This window comes from Emys orbicularis, chromosome 16 (genome assembly GCF_028017835.1).
Source record: "Emys orbicularis isolate rEmyOrb1 chromosome 16, rEmyOrb1.hap1, whole genome shotgun sequence".
NCBI lineage: Eukaryota > Metazoa > Chordata > Testudines > Emydidae > Emys > Emys orbicularis.
The window spans coordinates 14918703-14943528 of NC_088698.1; the positions used below are offsets into that span (position 1 = coordinate 14918703).

General features: G+C 50.6%; 1 protein-coding gene across 1 annotated transcript in view; it reads right to left on the bottom strand.

Annotated features, from left to right (window-relative positions):
• The window catches only part of SLC25A1 (solute carrier family 25 member 1), a 41998-nt gene extending 19552 nt beyond the window's left edge, over window positions 1-22446 (bottom strand). The window contains exon 1 of the mRNA XM_065417551.1: window positions 22335-22446. Within this exon, the coding sequence (XP_065273623.1) occupies window positions 22335-22446 (112 nt within the window). The remainder of the gene's footprint in view (window positions 1-22334) is intronic.
• Window positions 22447-24826: the final 2380 nt, after the last annotated feature.

Genomic DNA, 24826 nt, shown 5'->3' on the forward strand with positions numbered 1-24826 from the left:
ATTCAGCTTTTCCCACTCTGGTGTTTTTCTTAATGCCCCAGCTCCTGGAGGCATGGGATTACGGGAGAAGCAGCTCAGCTTTTTTTAATTTATTATTAAATTAATTATTATTAAAAGAAGATGTAGTTTTCTAGCCCTCACAATCCCAAAAGGTTCAAAGCCCAGAAGGCAGATAAAACCCCTGAAGGACTATTTTAAAATCTTGGGGGTCTTTTTGTTTGTTTTTTTAAAAGTCAATTTCATGGTGTCTGAGGCCGTGACTCATGAGTTTGGGGTGCTTTGGGCTGGCAAACTGCCTGTTCATACTGGCAAAGCACTTCAGAAACCTCAGAAGGAAGTTGCTCTGTCAATGTATTTGTATTAATCAGGATATTCCCCACGAGCAGTCAACAATCTTCTATTCATTGAACTTTTTGAAACTTTGCACTTTTAGAGAGGTAAGGGATTGACTCTGTGTACACAAATTTGCAGAGGGACAATAGAGTTGAGGTCTGTTATTTCTCACCTCTATTTATTTATTTATTTTAAAACATTTTTGCTGTTAACAAGCATGTTACTTCTGGAGACCCAAATACGCAGTTTGAGAACTGCAAAACTAAGCATCTCTGATGGTATCTTCTAGACTGAGCACTGAGACCCATTGGGTAGATAGAAAGATTAACCTAAATAATCTATACAGAAGCCTGTGGAACCCCATAAGATTGGGTCCCTAATCCATGAACTATTGGAACTCATGTGCAAAACTTTTCTTAAACATTACATGAATATATTGTCTTATACTATAGAATTAGAATTTATAATCCCTATTCCATGACAAGTTATCTTTGCGCTATAATGTATCTTAATTAAAACTATCTTTAGATAGAATGCTTTTTTCCTCAAAAAGCATTTTATGGAAAAAAAAAAACAATTAAAAAAAAAAAGCATTGATTTTTAGAGGAAGTGTAGGGAGCAGGATGGATAACGAGCTGCGACTTGTCCAGTAGAACAACTTCTGCCCTTCCTTGCTGAGTGTGTGTGTGTGTGTGTGTGTCATGCTTAGCCCAACATTTAATACTTCCCTTCACAGCCTACCCTTCCAAGGTCTCCTGGACTTGCAGCGCACCCCTCAACTGCCCTTTCATTCAGGGGTCCCTCCACACCCACATCAGTCATCCCCCAACCCACCCCCACAACCCCAAATCATCACAGCCCTAACTCAATGGAGCTCTGCCAGTCTCGGAGCAACACTACCAATCCCAAACATTCAAAAACCAGGAGTCAGCCCCTGAAAAATTCTGAGCTTTTTAAAAATAATTTGGGAGGGACCTTCTGATTTTGGGCCTCTTTTGCTCATCTTTCCATGCCCCTCTCTGCAATTATGAGAGCTAGAAACACATTTATTTTGAATGGAAAGGGGAGACTCTCAGGGAGTCATCACATGACTCCAGGAGGTGGAGCTCTCAGAAAATCAAATGTCATGGGGTTCTTGACTTGGCAATACCCGCAAGAGCCCTAAGTGTACGCCAAATCTCAGTTCCTACACACTGTGCTGTCACTTAGTCTGTTATGTAGCCAAAGATAACAGAGCTTAAAGCAGGTTACCTTATCTTGTAGCTCTTCCACACTAGAGTAACTAGAACAAGGGGGCTGGCCCCCTCCCAGAGATACTGACAGTCACACCTTCCTGCAGGCTCAAACTCGCCACCTTCTTAATTACTGGCGAAACTGGTTTCACGCTCACACCCTCAAAGCACAAGCTTCTTTTCCACTCAGCCGAGAGGAAAATGGGAGGCAGCTGCCTTTCGAACAGTGGGAGGAATGCAGCACAGCTATCTCCTGGAGAATTAGTCTCACACAGTCTCTTCCCTCGGCCAGGCAAAACCTGCGCTAGGAAGTGCAGCTGCTCCGGAAGTCAGAACAGCCAGTTCCTCCACTGGATCTCATCTGCAAGGGGAGAAGCTGGCTAGTGTGGTTTAACATGGACCACAGCCACCCAGAACCTCCCTTGATGAAGCAGGACAGGTATCCAGAAAAGTGTTGGTACCATTCGGAACCTGTGCAGAGCTGCTTAGACCTTCAGCTGTTAAGTGGGGTTCCCATGATCATCATCCCCAGTGTCTATTCATGCACGCTGCCCATTCTGCCCACTCTTTTGTGCCCCTGCTGGATGGCAGATCAGTGCAACCAACACGGTCTTCCCACTTGCCCCTGTTTCCGGACCACCCCATCCCGGATGTGTACCCTGCAGAGCTGCCGGTCTCTACTGCATTTGGCCCACTGCATCTATTATTTTATTAGAAAGTCATGGGGACACATTCCTTGGACAGCACAATGGGGCCAGCCCACAGACTCCTCCCCAGTGTAACTCCACTCACGTTACTCTGGGGATGAATTGGGCACAGACAGCGTTAAAAATACCCTAGCATAAGACGGCAACCTGCCAGGTTTAAGCCTGTAATCCTACAGCCTTGCAAACCATGCTCCTTTCTCCCATGGCTGCTGTTTGCAGACACTGCCGCTGACTTCACAAACACACACTGGTTTGCCTGACAGGGCCAGACAAAGGCTTCTTTTCATCTTCCTCTGGGAAGTCCATGGAAAGTGCCCCAGGAACTCCTGCCTTGAGCTGTGGCAACACTGCTGCAGCAAGTCCCCCACCTAGCCGTGCTGACGAGGAGGCTTCCTAACCCTATAAAGAGACAAGTGGGTGAGGTGACAGCTTTTACTGGACCAAATTCTGTTGAGGAGAGACAAGCTTTTGAGCTTACACAGAGCTCGTCTTCTGGTGCAATCGAAGAGATTGCCTCTCCCACCTTGTCCCTCTGCCATCCTGGGACCAACGCAGCTACAACAGCACTGCATAGCCCTGCAAATCACATTGCTGGAGAACTCTGCTCCAACTGCAAGAGGCTGCAACAGACACAAAGGCGGCTTGTTTTCCCTTCAATCCCCCCTCCATCCACGTCCATCATGGTGCAGCTACAAAGCGTGCTGAGGAGCAGAAGGCCACTTGGCTTGTAGGATTGCTTCATCCACTATGGCTTTACAGTCACGGGAACACATACTCGTAGTTACCCAGTGCCTTTCACCCAATGTACTCCAAGCACATCAGGATTCCCATTTATACATGGGGCACCAAAGTGATGTCTCTTATCCACGGTCACCTAGCGAGTTAGTGGAAGAGCCAGGAATTGATCCCCAACTCTCCGGCTGCCCAGTGCCACGCCTCGTCCACTAGGCTCCGCTGCCTCTCGGGGAAGGCACTGATTCCCACTCCCAGATGTCCATGGTCTGAGGATGCAAACACTTGGGTCACGAGACCCAGCAGCACGGTCACCGCACCCAGCACAGCGGTTTGCACTCTCCAACCCTTCCCCATGAGCCAATGATTTCGTCTTGTACATTTTAAGAGCTGTGAGTCATCAGTTCCCAGACACTCAGCTGTCGCGATTCCTTCTGAGCTGCCGGAGTGACATTAAAACGCCAAGCCAGAGGATGAGAGCACTGCGGCCTGACCGAGCTGGCAAGAGGAGCAGGCTTTTTGAGGCTTGCAGGACAGGTGCGTTTTGCCAGTTCCTTGCTGGATTTTCAGCATTTCCAGCCAGCCTCTGGCACCATCAGGAAGGGAATGACACTTGCTACAGAACTTCTTACATCAAACTCTACTATGGAGTAAAGATTGAGGTCTTAACTCTGAAGAGAACAAAGCATGTGGGCTAGATTCTGGTTTCAGTTACACCAGTGTAAATCCGGAGTGACACAACCTGGAGTCAATGCAGTTACTCTGGATTTACACTGGTGTAACGGGGCAGAACTTAGCCCCGTGCCCGGCAAGTCTCCAGCAGGTAACAGAAACCCCCTTACTGAGCCGAGAGCTTCTCTAGGATTTGGGGGATGCACCCAACGTTTCTCAGTATCAATCCCATGCTATTAGGATGGGACTCTCGACAGCCAGGTGGGCTCACCCCAGCCCGTGGCTCTTTCTGCTCCCAGCACCGGGCAAACTAAGGGCTGGTGTTAGCATCTGGACAGATCAGACACTCTGCTTTCTTTCAATGAAAGCAGCAAGAGAAGAAGCAAATGGGGCAATTACTGATCTGGTTCCTTTCAGCCTTCTGTGACCCCCCTTAAAGAGAACACCGATACACCTAGCCACAGTGCATGTTCTTTAGGGTGACCAGACAGCAACTGTGAAAAATCGGGACAGGGGGTGGGGGGGCAATAGGAGTCTATATAAGAAAAAGACCCAAAAATCAGGACTGTCCCTATAAAATCGGGACATCTGGTCACCCTAATGTTCTTGCACCCACGTTTCACTATATTTCAGCCCGCTGCAGCCAACAGACAAAAGCACGATAAAGCAGAATACAGGAAAGTATTACAGGCAGCAGGCAAACCTCCATTTAACAGGGATTTGAGACTAGACGCGAGGGATGGAATCCGGAGGGCCACGTGAAACAGCAGGAAGCAAACGGCTCAGCTAATTGCAGGCCTGCTCTGTAGGGGCCGAACCGGGGGGGGGAAGGGGAGGGGCGACGAGAGCGCTCAGTGGGTGAAAAGCTGCTTCTCCCCATAGGCAGCAGGTTGCAGAGCTTCATCCACCCCCATCAATTCAGCCCCATTCCTTCCCTCAGCCCCACCCATGTGGGAAAACTGCCTGCAAAATACTGCACCTGAAACCACCACTGAACACAAGCCAGTCTCTGCACACACAGGCCGGCCATCCAGTCCCAACCCCAGCCTGGTGATCCAGTGCTGGGAGAGCCCCCTGCCCCCCCCCCCCCACCCCCCCAGTCTCTGCACAGGCAGGGAGAGCCCCCGGGCTCTCACACACACACACAGTCCCTGCACGGGCCGGCGATCCAGTGCCGGGAGAGCCCCCTGCCCCCATTCCATGCTGTGGCCAGGTTCTCGGTTGCTGCTTGGATTGGCAATCCAGTAATGCTGGTGCCCGCTGTGTGGGACCCAGGGAGCCAAAGGCCTGTGGACTGTTCTGCCCCCGGCCCTGCATCTCTGGATGGCCACAGCTCTTCCCCACGCAGCAGCACTCTCTGGATCCCTGTGCAATGGCTGAAGTGAAGAGGGGCCTGGGCAAGTCCCGTCCCCTCGGTGTGTCTCCGTGTGTCCACCCACAGACGAGGGCAACACCTCCCTCCCCAGAGTCACTATCCACCAGGCACTCTGGAAATGGAGAGCGTTATGCACCTGCTGAGTCCCACCCCGACCTCCAGGATTGGGCCTAGCCCAGCAGCTCAGCCGTGTCTCAGTGACCAGGGCTCCTACACACTGCAGTGATACAAATGACAACCACTCCCAAGGCCACCAGCCCCAGTTGAGCTCGGGAGGCCTGACAGGTGAAGGGCACAGCTGTGTGTACTGGGACCAGGCTACCGCCCAGCGTCCCTGGACTACCACCCACCCCCCCTCAGGGTCAGAGCTCAGCGGCTGGGCCTGGGCCAGGGGGCCCTTGGAGCCCTACATCCCTCTCTGCTGGCATCATCCCACCCAACACTGGCCCCTCACTTCATTACCCAACCCCCCTCCACTGTTTACAGAGGCCTGAGGAGAACCATCAGGGGATGAGCTGAAATATCAAGGCTGGGCTGCTGGCTCCCAGCTCCTCCTCCAGCTCCGTCCTGCTGACCAGCAGCTGCTGACTTGGCACTTCCAGGAGCTGATCTGAAAAACAAACCGAGCCCCAGAGGGAAACCAGCACCGAGGTCAAAGCAGCCAAACCCACAGAGGCAGAGCCCCTATGGATACTGTACTGCTACCGCCCACGCTCAGAGCTTCCTAGGGCCCCTTTTGAGCCCTACCCGCCAAACTGTGCCAGCATCGACTGGGATCCAGGAGGGCTGCCAAGCAGATCTGCCCTGCCCCTGTGGGCTGGGATTGTTTTTCTGACAAACCACGCTGCGAATCACTCCACCGAGCATGGAGCCTGGACACGGGCCACTGCCCTGCAATGGCAGCAGGCAAGTCTGGCTGACCGGAGCAGGCTGCGGCAGTCTAGTGCGCTGTACATGTGCGTCCCCGTGCCAGCCCGCACAAAGCCGGTGAACCACTATTTAGGCATCCCTGCCCCTTTAAGATGAAGCATAGAGGTTAATAACAGGGAACTTCGCTCTCTCTCTCTCACTCACGCAAAGCCACTCCTCACCTCCATGGCCACAAAAGTCCCCCCGATGAGAGGAACTGCTGCACATGGGTTGGGCTGGACACCAGGAGGTGGTTGGGAGTGGGGCACCGTGAGGTTAGGGCTTCCAGGCCTAACACCCAAAGGGTGGAGCCTTATTTGGGGTACACAGGGCGCCTTCATCCATGACCACCAGAGGGAGTTTGAGAGTTTAACAGGATTCCCAGAAGCACTAGCCATTTCTATGGCTAGCGAGATCATCCACAATTACATTGGACAGGATAAAGAACAAGGCATATAAACCCATGTGCTCCCTGTAAAAATCCACCCGCTAACTCACAGGGGGGTGGGAGGAGAGGGGTGGATGGGTTAGGAAGAAATTACTACTACGAGCAGGTTACTCCAGAATTGTCCTTTACTGGGATTCTAAAACACCTTCCTCTGGAACATCTGGTACCGACGGCTGCCTGCGGGAGAAAGGACGTCAGCCCCATTGGGCCAGGGGTGTGATCAAATATGGCAAATCCTAAGTGCCTTGGTGCAGTTCTGTAGCCACTCCCCACACAGGGAGGAGGAGGAGGCGGCGGCCTAAGTACTCAGGCTGGGCACTGGCCTGAGGATTTTCCCAGGTGCACAAGTGAGCCACACTACAGAGAAAGAGGCGTCCACACCCACATCTGGAGAATGCACAGGAAGGTGGTGGGTGGAGCGGAAGTGTCAGACCTTCTTTACTGCAGGTGGAAATAGGGAGCATAGAGAATGGGGGAGCTGAAGCGGGTTATGCATACCCATGCCCAGCAGCTCTGAATGCCGTGCCCTACCCTGTGTATACTACAGGGGTAAGCAGAGAGGTGACTCTTATTGCTGTGGCCAAGTACTGGATTGACAGCCCTGCAGTCTGGGTTGCTACCTACCATCCAGAACAGATACCGCATGGGCAGCTGGAATGCAAGCTTCCCCCAGAGAGCCATCCTCAAACCTCCCCCTTATCTATGGAGCACAGACAACACACCCAGTGCTGGCTAGCACGTGGCGTGCCAAAGAGATGATTAGGGCTAACTCAGGACATGGCAGGTGGAGGTCTGCTAAAAACACCCGTCCACTAGGAACTGGACCAAGGCCACCAGCTTATTTCACAGAGTCCACTATACAGCCACCATGTGGTAATGAATGAGTCACTACTGCCCTTGGCTGGATTCAAACTGTCGAGCAAGATGCAAAAGGCTCCATATTCCATTAACAGTCACCCACTGGGATAAGCCATTCTGATACCCAACGTTAGTTGCAGGTGGTTTTATTCTCGTCTAGCTACAGCACATGGGATCTGAAACTCCTACAGAGCAACAGGTGTCCAAGTGCCACGTTGCTCTTAGTTGGCCATCAGAGCCAGATTGCTGCTTCACAATCAACCCCACGCTGCTATGGAAGTGCAAAGCAGTAAGCAATCATTATGCTCACTTTTAGAATACGGAAGGAGGAGACAATTCAGCCATGTGGTTGTTCCAGGGATGCAAACTCCTCCCTTGTGGTTACAGTCATCTCTGGAACGGCTTGGTGAAATGAGAGAGTCTCACATATAAACTTACTGCTTATCTGACACTCTTATTATGGATGGTTGTATGTACCAGGTACACATGGAAGCCTTTTATAGGCATACACCCGCATGGGCAATATATGTGGGGGACGATACCAGGGAGGCCTTTTGCTTCTTACCCACTGGATCTATTTCTAGGGTCTGTTAGCACAGCCCCTTTGCTCTGTCTGAACCGGCTGAGGCTCCCTCCCCAAGGCCTGTCTAGTCAGGGAGGTTTGCTTAGCGGTGTTTGGTTTTCACTGGCTGATTTAGCACTGAATCCTGGATCCTAGCAGGTGGGGAGAGCAGATCTGCAGCCTTAAAAGTGGCTCTTGAGTTCCAGGGAACGGTTCCCCCTGAATGACTAGCAGCGCGACAGAGCGCGATGGGAAGAGGGGACATGCACCATGATCTGGGAGGTAGTAATCACGCTGTGATACAGACACCACCATTTTCTCTCATGCTCCGGTCCTTAGAGTCCGATGTATTCATTGGGAAGGCTAAAAATAAGGTAACGATTTATAATGCTCTTTACAGTGCCCTCCCCACCATGGCCTCATCCCCTTCAGCACGCGGCGCTTTATTCATGCGGGACAATTAATTCTATGTGCACGAAGCGCTCCAATGCCTACGACAGCCTGTAGGCTAAGCACCGGCTTATTTCCAGACCTCCCCCTGGAGGTTGCAGAGGGCTCTGTAACCTGTTTACCAGGACTTTAACCCCTAGAGCCAGTTCTTGCAACACTGCAGAATCAGCAGCAGTCAACTCTTCTCTAATTACTTGGGAGTTGAAAGAGCAAGCGAGAGGGAGGGAGGGTGAGCTGCTTGGACTCTGCACCAAGGCTCTCAATCATTAGCTGGACACCCCGGAGCCAAAGGAGAGAAAGATCATGCCCTTCAGTGAAGGTCACAGCTCACCCACTCTGGCAAGCATCAGTCAGAAGCAGGGACAGTTGTTGCCCTTTGTCTCTGGCAATCGAAGGGATTCCCGCTCCCCCAGGTGGCCAAGCAATGACATCTCCCAGTTCAAGGCCATGGGTAGGAGGGGAGCGGGCACCAGCAGAAGGATCACTTGCAGCACGTCTCCAGTTAGCATGCGAACTCCTTGACTGAAAGGGTCAGTTAACAAGCCCCCATGGCCACCATGGAACTAGAGCTTGCTGGGAAAAGTAGGGTCCTACCTCTCCCCAGGAAAATTTAGAATTGTTGTTGACAAACCCAAAAGTGGGTTTAATTTCTCTATGGGCCGAAATATCGAGACAACCGTTCTATGACAAGTCTTCAGACAAAGCTCTGACGTTTCTAGCGCGTTGGCAGGACAGTGGCGTTTTTGCCAGGGTTAGAGCTTTAATCCAGCTGTGACTCACGTAACACACACGACAGTGCATGCACACAGTAGGTTTCCTATTTGTTTTTAATTAGTGATTTTAATGTGCCCCAAACTGTGGCCTCTGGGCACATGAAGCAAATTAAGAATGAGCAACTCGTTAAACTGCCTGCTTGAGACTTCACCACCACTAGCCCCCCCACCAGGCCTGTCCCAGTCCATGAGAACCTCCCTGATGATGCTCCACAGAGAAAACGTTTGTTTGACCCAGGCTGGGGCAAGACAAGCTGGGGTCCTACACACAGGAGAAGTGTGTGACATGCAGTGACCTCTTCTGCCCATGGGATTCCCAAGTCAGGGGCCCTCACAGCAGACACTGAACCTAGCACTTAACGCAACATTGCCTTGTAGGCCGACAGACAAACCAAACCATCCTTACAGTTGGCGTCATGCTTCTTCCTTACATCTAGCTATGGAGAGGTTGAGCACTCATGAATGAAATACACCGCTAGCAGTGTGACACTAGTATGAGTGTTTTGAGTTCTAGATGTGGTTTGCAATCACATTAGCTAATCACAGGGCTCTGTGTGGAACAGACAACTATGCCCCTTGGGAAAGTGCAGATAGGACGACTCTTTGCTGTTACCACAATCCTCTGGGCCATCTCGTTCCACACACGTTCTCTCCTCCTTGGGGATCAGCAAGTTCCCCTCAGAAAGTCCATTCAGGCAAGGTGATTTGCAGGACAGGTCGGAGATCAGCTGAAAAACCAAGGTAGCAACTCTAGACTTCAGGCTGTAAGGCTTAAAGCAGAGGTGGGCAAACTACAGCCCATGGGCCACATCCGGCCCACGGGACCGTCCTGCCCAGCCCTTGAGCTCCCGGCCAGGGAGGCTAGCCCCCGGCCCCTCCCCTGCTGTCACCTCTCCCCCACAGCCACGCCACTGTGCGGGCAGCACTCTGGGCGGAGCGGTGCGCTCCTGCCGAGCAGAGCGGCAGCGTGTCTAGCTCTGGCCAGGCGGCGCGGCTGCCAGACATGCTGCTCTGAGTGGCATGGTAAGGGGGCCGGGGGGGTTGGATAAGGGGCAGGGAGTGGTTGGATGGGGCAGAGGTTCAGGAGGGGGCGGGGTCAGGGGACGGGGAAGGGGGGGGGGGGTTGGATAGGCTTGGGATCCCAGGTGGCCTGTCAGGGGACTGGGAACAGGGGGGTTAGATAGGGGGTGGGGTCCTGGGGGTCCCGGGAGGGGGCAGTTAGGGGACGAGAAGGGGGGGTTGGATGGGCTGGAGGTTCTGAGGGGGATAGTCAGGGAGTGGGGGCCAGGCTGTTTGGGGAGGCACAGCCTTCCCTACCCAGCCCTCCATACAGTTTTGCAACCCCAATGTGGCCCTCAGGCCAAAAAGTTTGCCCACCCCTGGTTTAGAGTGTAAACTGTCTAATTTTGACACACACACAAACACACACACACACACACACCCAGCCCCCGCTTTGGCTTTTCACACAAGAGGATTTTTTTTTTTTAAATATTTTATTTTATTTAAAGCTTTGAGATCAAACTAGGAAACTAACATTGGGCCATTCCCTGAAAATGAATGAGGAGGGGCCTTGAAGACAGGAAGGATTGTATCCATGTAGCGATGGCATCCATTCCCTTAAAAACAGATCGCCAAGCGAATAAGATGTAGCTAGTGCTTGGGGGAGGGAATAACTTACTACTGTACCACAGCCTCCCTCAGCAAAGCATCCATCCTGTTTGCTGTGTCATGATTAGGTGGAACATTTTGTATTTAATAGCAAGCAAGGATGGCGCTGCGTGTTATATTTCATCACTTTCACCGGTGGTAAACAGCACTACGAACACAGCCACACACACAAAACCATATAGTTGGGACAGCAACATCCTCATACTCCGTAGGTGGGGAATACACAGAACTGCAAATATTTGACTTCACTATTCTGCACACTATGTTGTCAGACTGGTAAATAGCCCTGTGTAAACAGAGCTGTCGATAACACTACGGAACGGGATGGAGTAATTTGTCCCTAACTTCACTGGAATCATTCTGTTGCCTCAGCTCTCCGCCATTTCCCAACTTCCTCCTGTGCAAACTTTAACAAAAAAATAATCGGCTGAGAATGTACGTCATTTTATAGACTTCACTGGCAAGAAAAGGGATAAACACGAAACTGAACAGCCACATAAAATCTAAAGCCCTCAAAGGCCTGATTTGCTGAAGCTTTTGTTGTTTATAAAAACAGAAAGGAGAGGACTTTCATTCTCCGCAGCTTCTCAGGCTCCATCTACACTGGCACTTTCCTCGTTAAAACTTTTGTTGCTCTGGAGTGTAAATCCCCCCCCGAAAGCCAAAGTTTTGACGAAAAGCGTCGGTGTGGACAGTGCTTCGCCGGCGGAACACACGCTCTGGGAGACAAAGCGACTGCCCCTCGTTGGAGGTGGTTTTATTATGTTGCCAGGAGCGATAAAGAGCGGCCACACAGCGCACCTTACAACGGCGCGGCTGTGCCATTGTAAGGTGCACAGTGTAGACATAGCCTCAGTAAGAGGAAGAACAGCCCAGGCTGCTGCACTGGGATTCCAGAGTCTCTGTGTTTCAGTGGCATCTGCTCAAGAGCGCTTTACAAGAACAAAAGCAAGCGAAGATGCTTTCTAGACAGTCGTGTTCCAGGCTTAAGAACCGGCTCTCAAACCAGGACAGACTTAGTAAGACAGGGATGACCTTGTTCAAAGGACACTTCCTGGGCCAGTAGTTACGGTCTCTTCGTTCCATCTGCCTTCAGTGCAGATTTCTCCTTCACAGCCCATCTAGCCCAGTGCCTCTCTGCTGGTTTCCACGGTAAAGTCGTACTCCAGTGACTACGACATCACTCCGTCGCCTTGGAAGCGTTTGTGATGCTGCCAGTGCTCCAATGACATCAACACGGATCAACGAGTGGAGAGGCAGGGCATGAAGGAATCGAATGGTTACCTTACTTTAACCTGTCAAGAAAATTTCTAAGCAGCATGGAAAGTAGTTTAGGTTCAAGCCTGGAGGATCTGAGTGGTTCCCTCCGTGCGTTCTTTAAGCCAGAGCAGCAGGAGAGAGAGTGAGCCGAGGGCCCCATTTATTTTACACGAGTGAGTGAGCTGCAGTGCTGGTGCAAGCTGCCAGGTGGACAGCTGTGCGGCTCTTTACAGAGCTGGGAGAGCATGGGCCTCAGCAGGGCAAGCTTCCTCCCAACCGCCCTGCCAATGTGCCTCAACACTGACCTGGTGGGCACCATCTTTAAAGGCCAGAGGGCAGTTCAGTCTCCATGGCCCACTCTGTCCTGGACTGACCACCAGGAAAGGCATTGTATTAACGTGGCCAGTTTTGTGATGCTCTCACACGCGCACTGGGAGCCAGACTGAACCACCATGAATTTACTAAGTGCACAGGGAGAGGTTAATACCGTTGGTAAGAATGACCCAGAAACTGGATTTAATAAAAGCACTGAAAGGGTTGAGTAAGACTTTGCAGGAGATATTCTTTGTTCACCCAGCAGCCAATGAAAGGTACCGAATCCCAGCATCTGTAAGCAAACAGCTAATGATATACCTTGAATTTATACAGTGGCATTTGGCCATGAACTGATCTACTAACTATCCAGGCATCCGTTCACTCATCACCACAATGCAATTTACCAGGCAAGACTGCTTTAGCTGGTGTTTCCTGCAAAGCACAGCTCGGAGAGTCAGTGCAGAAAGAGAATACAACATTATCTAGAGCCTTGGCTAATTCACTCATGCAGAGCCAGCAGCTCTGATTCGTCCCTCATTTTAAATTGATTTTCCAGTTGTTTCCAACAAGAGACTCTCTCCAAAGCTCCTTGCTTTTATGTCCTGGACAGAGAGCAACTGTGGAGCTAAAGATCAAGGGAGTCCAACGGCTGGGTTTTGGGCTTTGCTAATAGCTGGCGCGCAGTGGTAGAAAAGAGGCTCCAAAATGAACTCCAGCTGACAGGATGAGCCCAAGCTACACTGCACTGTAAATCCAGGGTCACTCGTCTCCAGGCAGAGGTGAGAATTATACCATTTACATTCACAATGCAAAGCCTTTCTGAGGGAAGGAGGGGGAGAGAGAGAGAGAGAGAAGCTTGTAACATCACTAAACTGTCAGCTAGAGGTACTGATTAACTCAAGGAAGAGTGATGGCTTGTTCCAGATACTTACATAAACACAGAGAGCAGCGCCCTGCGGAATACAAATCCAAGCATCCATAGGGAGTATAAACTACATCACAATAAAACTACCTTTAAAGGACAGGCCCAACAAGGACAATAACAGAACACCACTGGCCATCACATACAGCCCCCAGCTAAAACCTCTCCAGCGCATTATCCACGATCTACAACCTATCCTGGAAAATGATCCCTCACTCTCACAGACCTTGGGAGGCAGGCCAGTCCTCGCTTACAGACAGCCCCCCAACCTGAAGCAAATACTCACCAGCAACTACACACCACACCACAGAAACACCAACCCAGGAACCAATCTCTGTAGCAAACCTCGTTGCCTACTCTGTCCCCATATCTACTCTGGCAACACCATCAGAGGACCCAACCACATCAGCCACACCATCAAGGGCTCATTCACCTGCACATCTACTAATGTTATATATGCCATCATGTGCCAGCAATGCCCCTCTGCCATGTACATTGGCCAAACCGGACAGTCCCTCCACAAAAGAATAAATGGACACAAATCGGACATCAGGAATGGTAACATACATAAGCCAGTAAGTGAACACTTCAATCTCCCTGGTCATTCTATTACAGATTTAAAAGTCGCTATCATTGAACAAAAAAAATTCAGAAACAGACTTCAAAGAGAAACAGCAGAACTAAAATTCATTTGCAAATTTAACACCATTAATCTGGGTTTGAATAGGGACTGGGAGTGGCTGGCTCATTACAGAAGCAGCTTTTCCTCTCCTGGAATTGACACCTCCTCATCGATTATTGGGAGTGGACTACATCCACCCGGATTGAATTGGCCCTGTCAACACTGGCTCTCCATGTGTCAGTATATAATGCCTGCATCTTCGGATGCATAGAGTGAAAGTTACAGAAGTGAGGTTTTTACCCACGAAAGCTTATGCCCAAATAAATCTGTTAGTCTTTAAGGTGCCACCAGACTCCTTGTTGTTTTTGTAGATACAGACTAACATGGCTACCCCCTGATATTTAAAGGGTTGGTTCCAAACCCCACCCAGCCTCCCCTTCTTCACAACACACAGACACACCTGAATCAATATGGAACTGAAGCACCAGGAAGTTAGGTTGGGTGCAGCTAAGAAGCCAGTTGCAGCTTCCCATCCTGGGAATTTTCTGCCAGCCCAATCCACAGCATAGTTTGTTGCAGCCTCAGGGCTGCTCTAAGCTACACTAGCTAGTTATGGCCCTTAAGGCCCAGCCCATCAGCCAGGGATCATCAAAACTCAGTAGCCAAGCCCCTTCCTCCTGGCCACATCCATAAACAATGGAGAGGGGTCTGAAAGTGGAGGCTGCTACACCAGCTGGGGACTCCCGCATGCTAAGGGAATCCCCAGCCAAGCAGAGACCCTGGCCTTACAGCCGCCTGATGTCAATCACAAGTGTGGGGGACAATCTGGCCTGATTAGATTTGCTCATAAAATACTGTTCCTTCCCCTGCCCTCCGCAGTCCCTCAATGCCTCGCCCACCTCCTTCCCCACAACTCAACACTGAGCTTCTCAGGAAATGCAATTGAAAGCCACCCCCAGAACTGCACAGCTGAGGAGTAGCCCGTGCCTCTCCCTAGCCGTGATTTGGTGCTAGTGACTCTCCCACGTGGGGTGGGCCGGGCCATTTTAAGCAGGGTGTTGCCAGTTATGGTTGTATAGTGTTGAACAGCACGAATGAGCCCAGAGACGACTGATGGCGCATGTCGTACAAAGCCTGGCTTTGACTCTGGCAGCTGGGACTCTGTTTCCCCACCTGTAACCTGGGGAGAAGGCTCCCTTTCCTCGCAGACACGTTGTGCGGATCACGGGCAGGATGTTCGCAGTGCCCTACAGACAGGCAGAGAACGACCTCAACCTCCACTGAGCGCCACAGGGTCTCATGCCATCCCCCAGCACACAGAGAGGAGTCCCACACGCTAGCCGAGCGCTCGGAAACCGACTCTAGAAACGCCGCTAGCCGTAGGTTTTACTGCTCTAAGGTGGGACGTGCCTCCGTGCTCAGCAGAGACAGGGCTTTCTGAAGGGAATGATTTGGGAATCTTAGTGACGGGCAGGATGCTTAATTACCTTTTTATACTAAAAGACAACAAAGCGGTGTGAGAGCTCAGCAGCCCGTGACTCCCTGTGCATTACTGTTCATCCCAGGCAAAGGGAATATGCTTCACCAATGAGAGGCCGAGCTGGAGCCCCTTCCTCCACCCGCAGCAGAGGTGTCCCCAGTGTTGTTCAGAGGGGGCCTGTCCATACACATCACTAGAGAGGAGATTTCAATCTCCCAGCGGAGTTTAGCATTGGTGAGAAGTACCAGACTGAGAGTCCCAAACACAAAAGGGGATAAATGGGAACCTAAGGCAGCATCCAGGAGAACATCCTCAGCAACGCGCCTCCCTCCAGACCTGGGATGATCACTTCTAGGGCTCATGCTCCCTGGCACATCCAGTCTTTGCCCTCTCTGCTGAGATGGCCAGCAAGGGAGCCAGTTAGTACCCAAAGATCAAAGGCAGCTGGTAACATCTGCAAGTGGGTAGGCAAAACCAACCCAAAGGTGCCCTCAAAGGCGGTTTGAGAACAGCAAGTAAAATATCACATTGCACCGGACCCGGTATAGGGCAGGAAAGCCTCCCCGAGGAGCCTCCACTGCTGGGAGTGCAGCTGACAAAGGCACCTGTCGGCTCTAGAACCAGACGAAGGCCAGAACTATTCCGCACAAAAGAAGAACGCCATGCGGCCAGACGTCCGATCAACTGGGGCTGGCTTCAGCGTCAGCTAGAAGCAACGGGCAAGCGATATGGGACATGGAGCCTGAATGAGTAGATTGTTTCCTTAAAAAGGAGTATCATTTTAGCTGACGGTCATATCAGGTGCCTGGATTTCACACACGCACGCACACGCACGCACACGCACGCACACGCACGCCCCGTCTCCCTGGGACCCCAGCCATCTGTGCATCAGCAGCCATGCTCCCCTTCATTTCCAGCCCAATTTCTTCAGTTAAGCCTCAAGCCAATGACATGTGAAAAGCGGTTCCAGGGGGTGAAAAAAAACAACCAAGGGATGCTACTGAGTGAATCCAGCAGGAGGAAGAGGTTAGTTCTAAAGGGTGAACCCTCTGCTTAGGCACAAACACCCCCACAATCCACAGCGAGGGGGGGAAGGAATTGGGACAAAGGATGAGAGAGAAGTGGGAGCTGGCTAAAAATCACACCATTTAAATTAAAAAAAAATAAAAAAAATGATATTGCTTGAGAGCGTGTTAGGAATCTCTTTGCAATTCACAGCAGGCGCTGAGATACTGTGGCGATAAGGCCCTTGGATGCTACGCTCCTTGGGAGCGAAGCACTCTGTGAGGAGGACACGCTATGGGGAGTGACTGTTATACAGCACAGTGGCACTGAATGCCCAGCCAGAGAAGCCAGTCCAGTATCTTGTTCTCATCAGTACTGGTCCGTTGGCAGATCAGTGTTGTAATTCTTCATTGTGCGAGGACTACAAGGAGCAAGCGGATAGGGAGAGCTACACTTTCGTCAGGCAGTACTGGAAGCCCCAATCCTTGGGACATGAACAAAGCCCTAGTGAATAGGGACCTGCTCTGCACTGGCAGAGAGGCCTGGGCTATCCAGCTTGTGCGCTGGTATAACTATGTTGGTCAAAGGGGGGTTGTACGGTTTGAACTAGACCTTGTTATCATTCGGAAGGTATAAGTAGGTTTCTTCCCATCTTTAACACCCCCAATTTAAAGGGGTTTGAGGGTCTGGAATGCAATGAGGTAGTTGATCGGTACCTGATCCGTTGACAAACCCTGTAAATATCAGCTAGCACCTTTAATCTAATAGGCATACATGGGTCTCCTTGTGTTCCCTGTCTAAAGGGACGGATGACTCCGCGCTGGCAGGAACAGAGCAGTTAGTACCAGGCACCATCCTGATGGATCAGCTTATTTAACACAATTATGTCCAGGACGAGGCTGGCCAGCACTGCCTGTACATTACAGATCATTTTAATTTACTGCATGTGAGGAAGGGGCCAGCATTTCAACAGGGCCTTTCTTTCATCTCATTTGCTTCACGATCAGGAAACTGGGAGCTCCTCCAGACCAAGCAATATATAACTTAGGGCTATGTTACAGAGACCTACCCCCGACCTAGGCTGGAAGCCAGTCAAGACAGGGACCGCCCCCCCCCCCCATACCTGTAAAGTTCTATGCACACCTATGCCATGTAATTCCTGCTTTCCTGCGGACCTAGGATCCACTACACCTTGATAAACAATGGAAAGCCACTGATTCCCCAGTGATCAGTGAGCTCCCAAGGAGCCAGGGAATGGCAAAGGCCTTTGGCAGGGGGACATTCAATGTGCCATGCAACCTTTCATAATCTTTGAACTGATTGTGGAAGACCCACAGGCTTCCCCAGCCCGACTCATAACCCTACAGCCATTTCACCCATGCCTGGAGCTTTGCAGTCTGGGCACAGCCGATGAGCTGTGTACACAGCCACTCCCAATGAAGCTGGGTGTGGCTATCCAGGGGCAGGAGATAAGTCGGCCCACCGTGTATGGCACAGTTACTTTTCACAAGAACAAGCTGGTGGGATCCGCTTCCCTCTCCCCCAAAGGTTGGATTAAGCTCCATTTTTAAAAGACAAGACAAACCAAACTATGATACGCACATAAGAACTGGCAGAGCAGAGCAGACCAGAGACCTACTCCAGCAGTAGGGACCAGTGCCAGAAGCTTCAAGGGAAGATTCAATAAACCGAACAATGGACAGTTATGGAACAGCCTGCCAGTGAGACCGAAATGTCTTCCAATCCCCTGGCAAACAGTTGCTGGCGTATACCCTGATGCATACGGGTTTATGTCCCAGACAAAATGTGTAATGTGGATATCACCACCAGTCCTTCTGCAGATAACCTGGGGTGAACAGTTTAGTCACAAGCTTTCAGACTATCCAGTTAATTTGAGGCCCCAGCTCCTTGTCACACCTCACAAAGAAGGCTCCCTTTGTATTGCAGGAGCTGCATACATTTCATGCAGCTCGAGTATTGATTTCGAGTCAACCTTGCAACTTCTCCAGTGGTTTTTCTTTTTGACAGGCCCATGCAAGCATCAGAGAGTGTGACGTTAACGAATGCATCTCAACTGACAGCAAAACCAGAGGTCACAGATGGCAAACAGAACTTGACTGGCAGCAGGCAATGGCTCCAGCAGCCATGCAGGAAGAGCAATAGACAGGTAAGGCTCCCTCTGAGGTCTCTGTTAAGCTAAGCCAGCGCTTCGCTGTCAGACCCCAAGGAAAGGTGGACAGTCGGCTGGAAGAACAAAGAGGTGGACGTGATCATGGAGGAAGGGAATTAGCTGGGAAACACAAAAGCTCTAACGATGCAGATCACATCACAATGGCTATATATATTTCATTTAAGAGGAAAGACTTCCATCTCCATTCTAGGAATTTCCCTGTGGTTGGGCAGAGGAAACGTGAGCTAACGTGCCACTGCAAGGGAGTTCTAAGAACCTTCCCTTGGCTGGGCTCGCACTTTTCAACAGATACAGATGTAATGGGCCAAGTTTATCCCTGGAGTAGCTCCACTGAGGTCAGTGGAGTTAAACTAGAGAGACTTTGATCCAAAAACAAGCTGATCTGTGGAAGTAATTTCATCCCACAGGAGATGAGGGGCAGCTGCGGAGCTGTTGCGAGAACCCAAAAGCTGTTCCATCACACCAGGGAGCAACAAGGCAGCAGAGTAGGAATGAGTTATGAGGAGAACAACAGTGTTAATCTGTTCCCCGACCCTCCTTTTCACCCTCAATGTGATAAGCTCCGTGCGCTCCTCATCAGAGGGTTTGGTCCCTTTTTTCCTGCAAATAAATTAATTTCTAATCACTGATACACTCTGCTAAGTTTGTTCTTGTAGATGAAATAATTCTAGCAAACCTATCCAAAGCCGGTATGTGTTTGCCTGTATATTACCTGAACAGAGGTCACGAACATTGATATATCAAAGTGACAGTTCATAGTCAAGACCTTACAGCTAAAGTACTTGGAAACATATGTCAGTATCGTCGACTTAGAATGGTCCATGGGGAGTGGGCATCTGATTGACGCATTCATTTAGAATGCCCCGGTTACGTGCAAAGTAAACTAAGAATCCCTGCCCAATACCCCTGCTGCTGCTGGACCACCAACGTGTCTATGCAATGGGTTTAAATGGAACATCCCCGTGGATGGAATGTCTGGCTGTTGGTTACATCCAGCCATACAGAGCTAGCACACTTCCTGGATGTACCTGTTGCATCCTGGAATTCAAAATGAAAGAGAAATCAGAATCTCTCTCTTCGGCTCATTATCACCACACATGTTTGAAGGGAACATGGCATCAGTAGATTACATTGGGGAAGGAGGAGACTGAGACTGTAAACATGCCCCCCACCTACACACCTTTTTTTTGGGGGGGGGGGGGAAAGAGGGGCACAGAGTAATGCACTGATCATTCGTTTGCCTGGGGCTGTGCAGCTACTCACTTGAAACTGAGCATCCACCTCTCCAAGACACTGAGTGCCAAACTCAGCTCTGGTATAATCACGCATAATTCCCGTTCAAAGGGAGCTGCATAGCTTCCACCAAGAACTCCTTTCCCGTATTCTCTGTCTCCAAGAGATCCCCCAGAGGCACGGAGGAATGAAAAACATGAGCGCTCCCATTTCCTCTAAAGGCAGCAACGCTGTGTAAGTCAGAGATGGATCAAGGAGGGCATGGAAAGAACCAGCTTGGGGGGTGAATCTAGGCAGCACTTTCAGGCTCTGAAGTCACATTTCTGTGGCCATTACTTCAGTGGGGAGAGCCCCACTCCTGTTCCCATTTCGGAACATTTCAGTGTGTTTACACGTCCTTGCATCCCTCTCCCCCGATTATCGGCAGATTGTGAATTTAGATAATCAGTGGGGAAAACTTTGTACTTGGAACATAGGCACTGACCGCGTGGGTGCTCAGGGGCTCAAGCACCCATGGAAAAAAATAGTGGGTACTCAGCACCCAGAGCTTGAGTGTGTGGAATGTGATGAGGGAGTTTGTTTATAAACAGAGGCAAGCTGATTAAGATAACAAATTAAATTAAATTAAGGATCGTTAGATGATCCTGAAAGCATTGCCAGGCACTCCAGTTAAAAGATAGGAAACAAATGGTAGGAATAAATGGTCCATTTTCAAAATGAAGAGAGGTAAATAGTGGTGTCCTCCAGGGGCTTGTACTGGACCAGTGCTGTTCAACCTATTCATAAATGATCTGCAAAAAGGGGTGAACAGTGAGGTGGTAACGTTTGCAGAGGATACAAAATTACTCAGTATTTTGCAGTCAGCTTTGGACTTAATGTTACAAAGGGATCTCACAAAACTGGGTGATTAGGCAACAAAATGGCAGATGAAATTCAATGTTAAATGCAAAGTAATGCACATGGCAAAATATAATCCCAACTATATATACAAAATGATGGTGCCTAAATTAGCTGTTTCCCATCAAGAAAGAGATCTTGGAGTCATTTGCAGTACTGTTTCCAGAGTACTGCAAATTTATAAGAATCCTTCTCACGGTGCCTGTATCATCCTGAACTCATTCTCAAGCTTCAGAAGATTTAAAAGTGATCTCCTGTCCCCAATGGGACAGACGCAACTGAATAACCAAACTGTCCTTAATGTCCATCAAAACAATACCAGGGAACTAGATGTAAATAAGATTGCTGACAGTTTCATCCAGAAAGCTACAGTTCGGCATAATGTCTTTCAACAGGGATGTTAGTGAAGACAGCTTGTAGGTGATTGCAATGATTTTAATGTAGTGTAACTCATGATGATGTAATTATGTAGTTCACAACAATTTAATCATTATTAAAATAATAAAGATATCAATGACAGACACATTCAATAACTAGAATATGAAAGAAGTGTATAAATAGGTTGAAAATAGCCTTCTCCCAAAACTGGCAGAGTGCCCCCTCCCTCCCCAAACACACACACACCCCTCTTCAAAAGCATCCACCAGCAAAAACAAAAGTCAGCACCTATGACTTGGAAACTGAAAGGGCCTGCAGTGTATCAAATATACAGACTCATGATTCCACAGACACCAGGAGTTGAGTGAAGAGCACTGCAGTGACCCTTTCTGCCCCCCAGGGGCAGTGCTAAACCTCAAGATACATAGGCCATAGTGTGACAGATCCCCAAAGGGGATAAACAGAGAGCTCTCTTGCCTGGTGAGAAAATCCCAAACTAAAGTCTGGCTCAGCCCAAATCCAAGCCATAATCTAGAACCAGGACAGAGTCTTGCAATCAGCATCCCAGTGCAATTCAGCATAGGAAGGTCCCACAGCAGCCAAGGTGCCACAGTCAATCCCAGGGTGTGCTCACAGCTATGGGTGATGTTTGGCCCAGGCACTCCCCTCAGCTCTGTACCCAGATCTCCCCTCACCCGCCCCCCGGGTAGAAAAGCGATCACCACTCACACTGCCCTGAGTGCCCGGGAAATTTGAAAGGACCGAGCAGGGCATGCCAGGAAGGGGCCGGGCACTTCTCAAAGCAGGGCTGCAATTTGCAATTGCATCAGACAGTGACACAGCTGCCAAACCTCAGTCACCAGCCCTGCGAACAGCCCGCAAAATAACGAGCGGGGAGCACGGCCATGGAAAACCGACACTGCCCGGGAGGGAGGGATGCCCAGCTCCTTGCGAACAGCCGAGGGCTGCTGTCAGACACGGAGCCGCCCGCACACACAGGGGGACAAAGTTCAGGGCACGCACTGTGCACAGACTCTTTCAAGCAGCCCAGGAGACCTGCCAGCAGCACGGAGACCTCGGGGTGCCGAGCCAGACAACTCGCGGGGCCGGGCGACTGTCCCCCCAGGGCAGCAGCAGAGGGGAATTCCGGGACGGGGAACAGGGGAGGTTGTTGTCCCATCACCCAGGCGGCCGCTCCTGCCCCACGCGAGGCGCGGCCCCCACCCCGGGTACAGCGAGCGTTTGGCCGGGTCGGAACCCGGGACACGGCGGCTCCCGGGCAAGCTGCGGGCAGCCCCCGCCCAGCACTCACCTGCCAGGATCGCCTTGCCGGGGTGGGTGAGCTTCGCCCTGCCGGCTGGGGCCGCGGCAGACAGGCGGCGGGGGCTGGGGAAGGGGCTGGTGAACGCGGGGCGGGCGGACATGACTGCGGCGGGAGAGGCCGGCGGACTGGCCCCGTTTAAGCGATGCGGGGCGGGTCCCCGGGCAGGGGGCGGGCAGCAGGGCACGGCGCCCCCCGCGGACGCCTGGGCTGGCTACGCGCTGGAGCGGCTGGTCGGCAGCCGGTCCCCGCCCGCAGCAGGGGTGGGGCCGGCGGCGTCACATCCTCGGGAACACGCGGGGCGGGCCCGGGCAGCCCGCGGGGGCGGGACTCAGGCTGCAGCTCCGCCGCCTGCTCCTCGCCCGCCGGGAGAAAGTGGGGGGCAGGGTCCTGGGGGGAGACAGGCGGCTGCTGTTCGGGGGGGCTATGAAATCCTTCCCTTAGGGGCTCCGCTCTGCCCCGGTGCAGCCTCAGCTCCAGCAGCCCAGGGGCTCCCCTCACTCAACCAGCCCCAGGGCTCAAGCCGTTTTTTACTTTCATAACTGAGGAAGCCAGCCCAGGGGAGCCGGGGCCACGAACGGCCCAGCCCAGGGGTGCCGGGGTCAGGAACGGCCCAGCCCAGGGGTGCCGGGACTCAGCAAGCCCTGGCCCAAATTAAGCCCTGGCCTTACTGCAGCGGCTTGGCTCAGCACCTGCTGCTTCCCAACTGTGGAATCACATGTGGGGGCCAGTAGGGATGAAACCCTGAAACCACAATCGCTGCCCTCGGGGGAAGAAGCCATGAGCCCGGTAACATCCATGCCCTAACGGGAGGGTATCGTGGCCTAGTAGATCGAACAGGGCCCTAGGACTTAAGAATCCCTGTGTCTGCTACTTAGCAAGTCCCTTTATCCCCCCCATTTCTCCAGCTATGAAATGTGGAGAATGATAGCAACTTCTTCTGTAAAGCACTGTAAATAATTATTAGAAATAGACACCTAGGGCAGGCTGATCCAGGCTTTTGCAACTTTATTAAGATGCCATCTGCCAAGGACAGTAGATGAGACAGCGTTTTGAGGGGTCTGGATAAGGGGCCATGGCACTGTTGCATGAAGTTGTTTGGTAATAGAGAGGCAGGTGTCTTATCTATAATTGATTTATATTGCAACTTTCATCCTAAAGGACATAGTTCAAGTTAAGCACCCCTGGAAGTAGCTGTAGGATCAGGACATTAGAGATTGTGTACAGCTACCTTGTACACACATACCCCGCCTCTCTCAGGGAGTGTGTCATCCTCCTCTCTAACTTTTTCTACCAGTATGTTACTACCTTCATTTATGGAAGTTTGAGAGCAGTTTAATGCCAGCTCAGGGTTGTTATTAAGCCACTCAACTTAGCTCATGGGGTTTAATGTCAGCACTAGAGCTCCTTGATGAAAACTGCACTGAGTTATATTTGTCCGTAAATTATACAAAAGAGGCACCTGCAAGCATCCAGGCATTCATTTTTTATTTTTTTTAGTTATTTGTTTTTCTGACTGCTGCTTGTAAACAACCTCTAGAAGCTTAAAAATTAAGTCCTGGTCCCTCGTGAATGTTCCTGCCTGGCTATTGGACACAGGCTGGTTTGTTAGTGCTGGCAGTGACTGATTGAAGAAAAGCATCTCAGCATTTTTTTTTTAAATTACAGCTGTTTCCAAGGCCATAAAAAACATCACCACCAACCCATTTGTGCCCCCTCAACCTTCACAAGCTGTAAAATGATGATTTCTAAACAGGAAGCTCCCTTCCCCCCCAACAAACTATGAAAAAGTCAACGTCATACACTGTGAACCTAATATGAGGTGGTCTTAACAGGCTATATAGACACACACCTCCGTGAGTCACTAGGGCCTGGCTAAAAAGAACTCTCCTGAGACCCAAAATTATGGGGCTGAGTCTTTTACCAACAACTGGATTCGAGTCAGCTGTTAGTGCTGCATGGGTAGAAGGGCTTTTCCTCAGGTAAGACAGACATAAGCCCTGACTGGCTAACTCAGTATTAAAGAACACGCTAGTATAGTAAGAGACTATTAAGATTTTCACATCAGCCACTAAATGGCTCTCCCAGTAGGGTACATTTTTGGCCGCTGTTAACTTTAGCTGAACTTGAACTGGTGGCTTAGATATCTATATCCTCACGATGAGTTCCCTTCACCAACTTGTCCTCCTTTATCTGTATTTTAAACACAAGGCAATTAGTAGAAATGGTGGCTACTACGTGAATATATTGAGAGAAGTTCACTTCATAATTGGATCAGAAACAGACTTTCCCAAGATGGGGAAGATTGTGGATCTAAGATTCTGGTTGAGTCCAGTTTAAGCAGAACAAAATCCAGCACAGACTAAGTTTAAACTATTCCAAAGTTAATGACCATCTAAATGGCAATTTTGTTATCAGAATTCAGAGTCAGTTTTCTGCACAAGACCTAGGAAATTCCAAAAATTTGCAGGGAGACCCTAAAT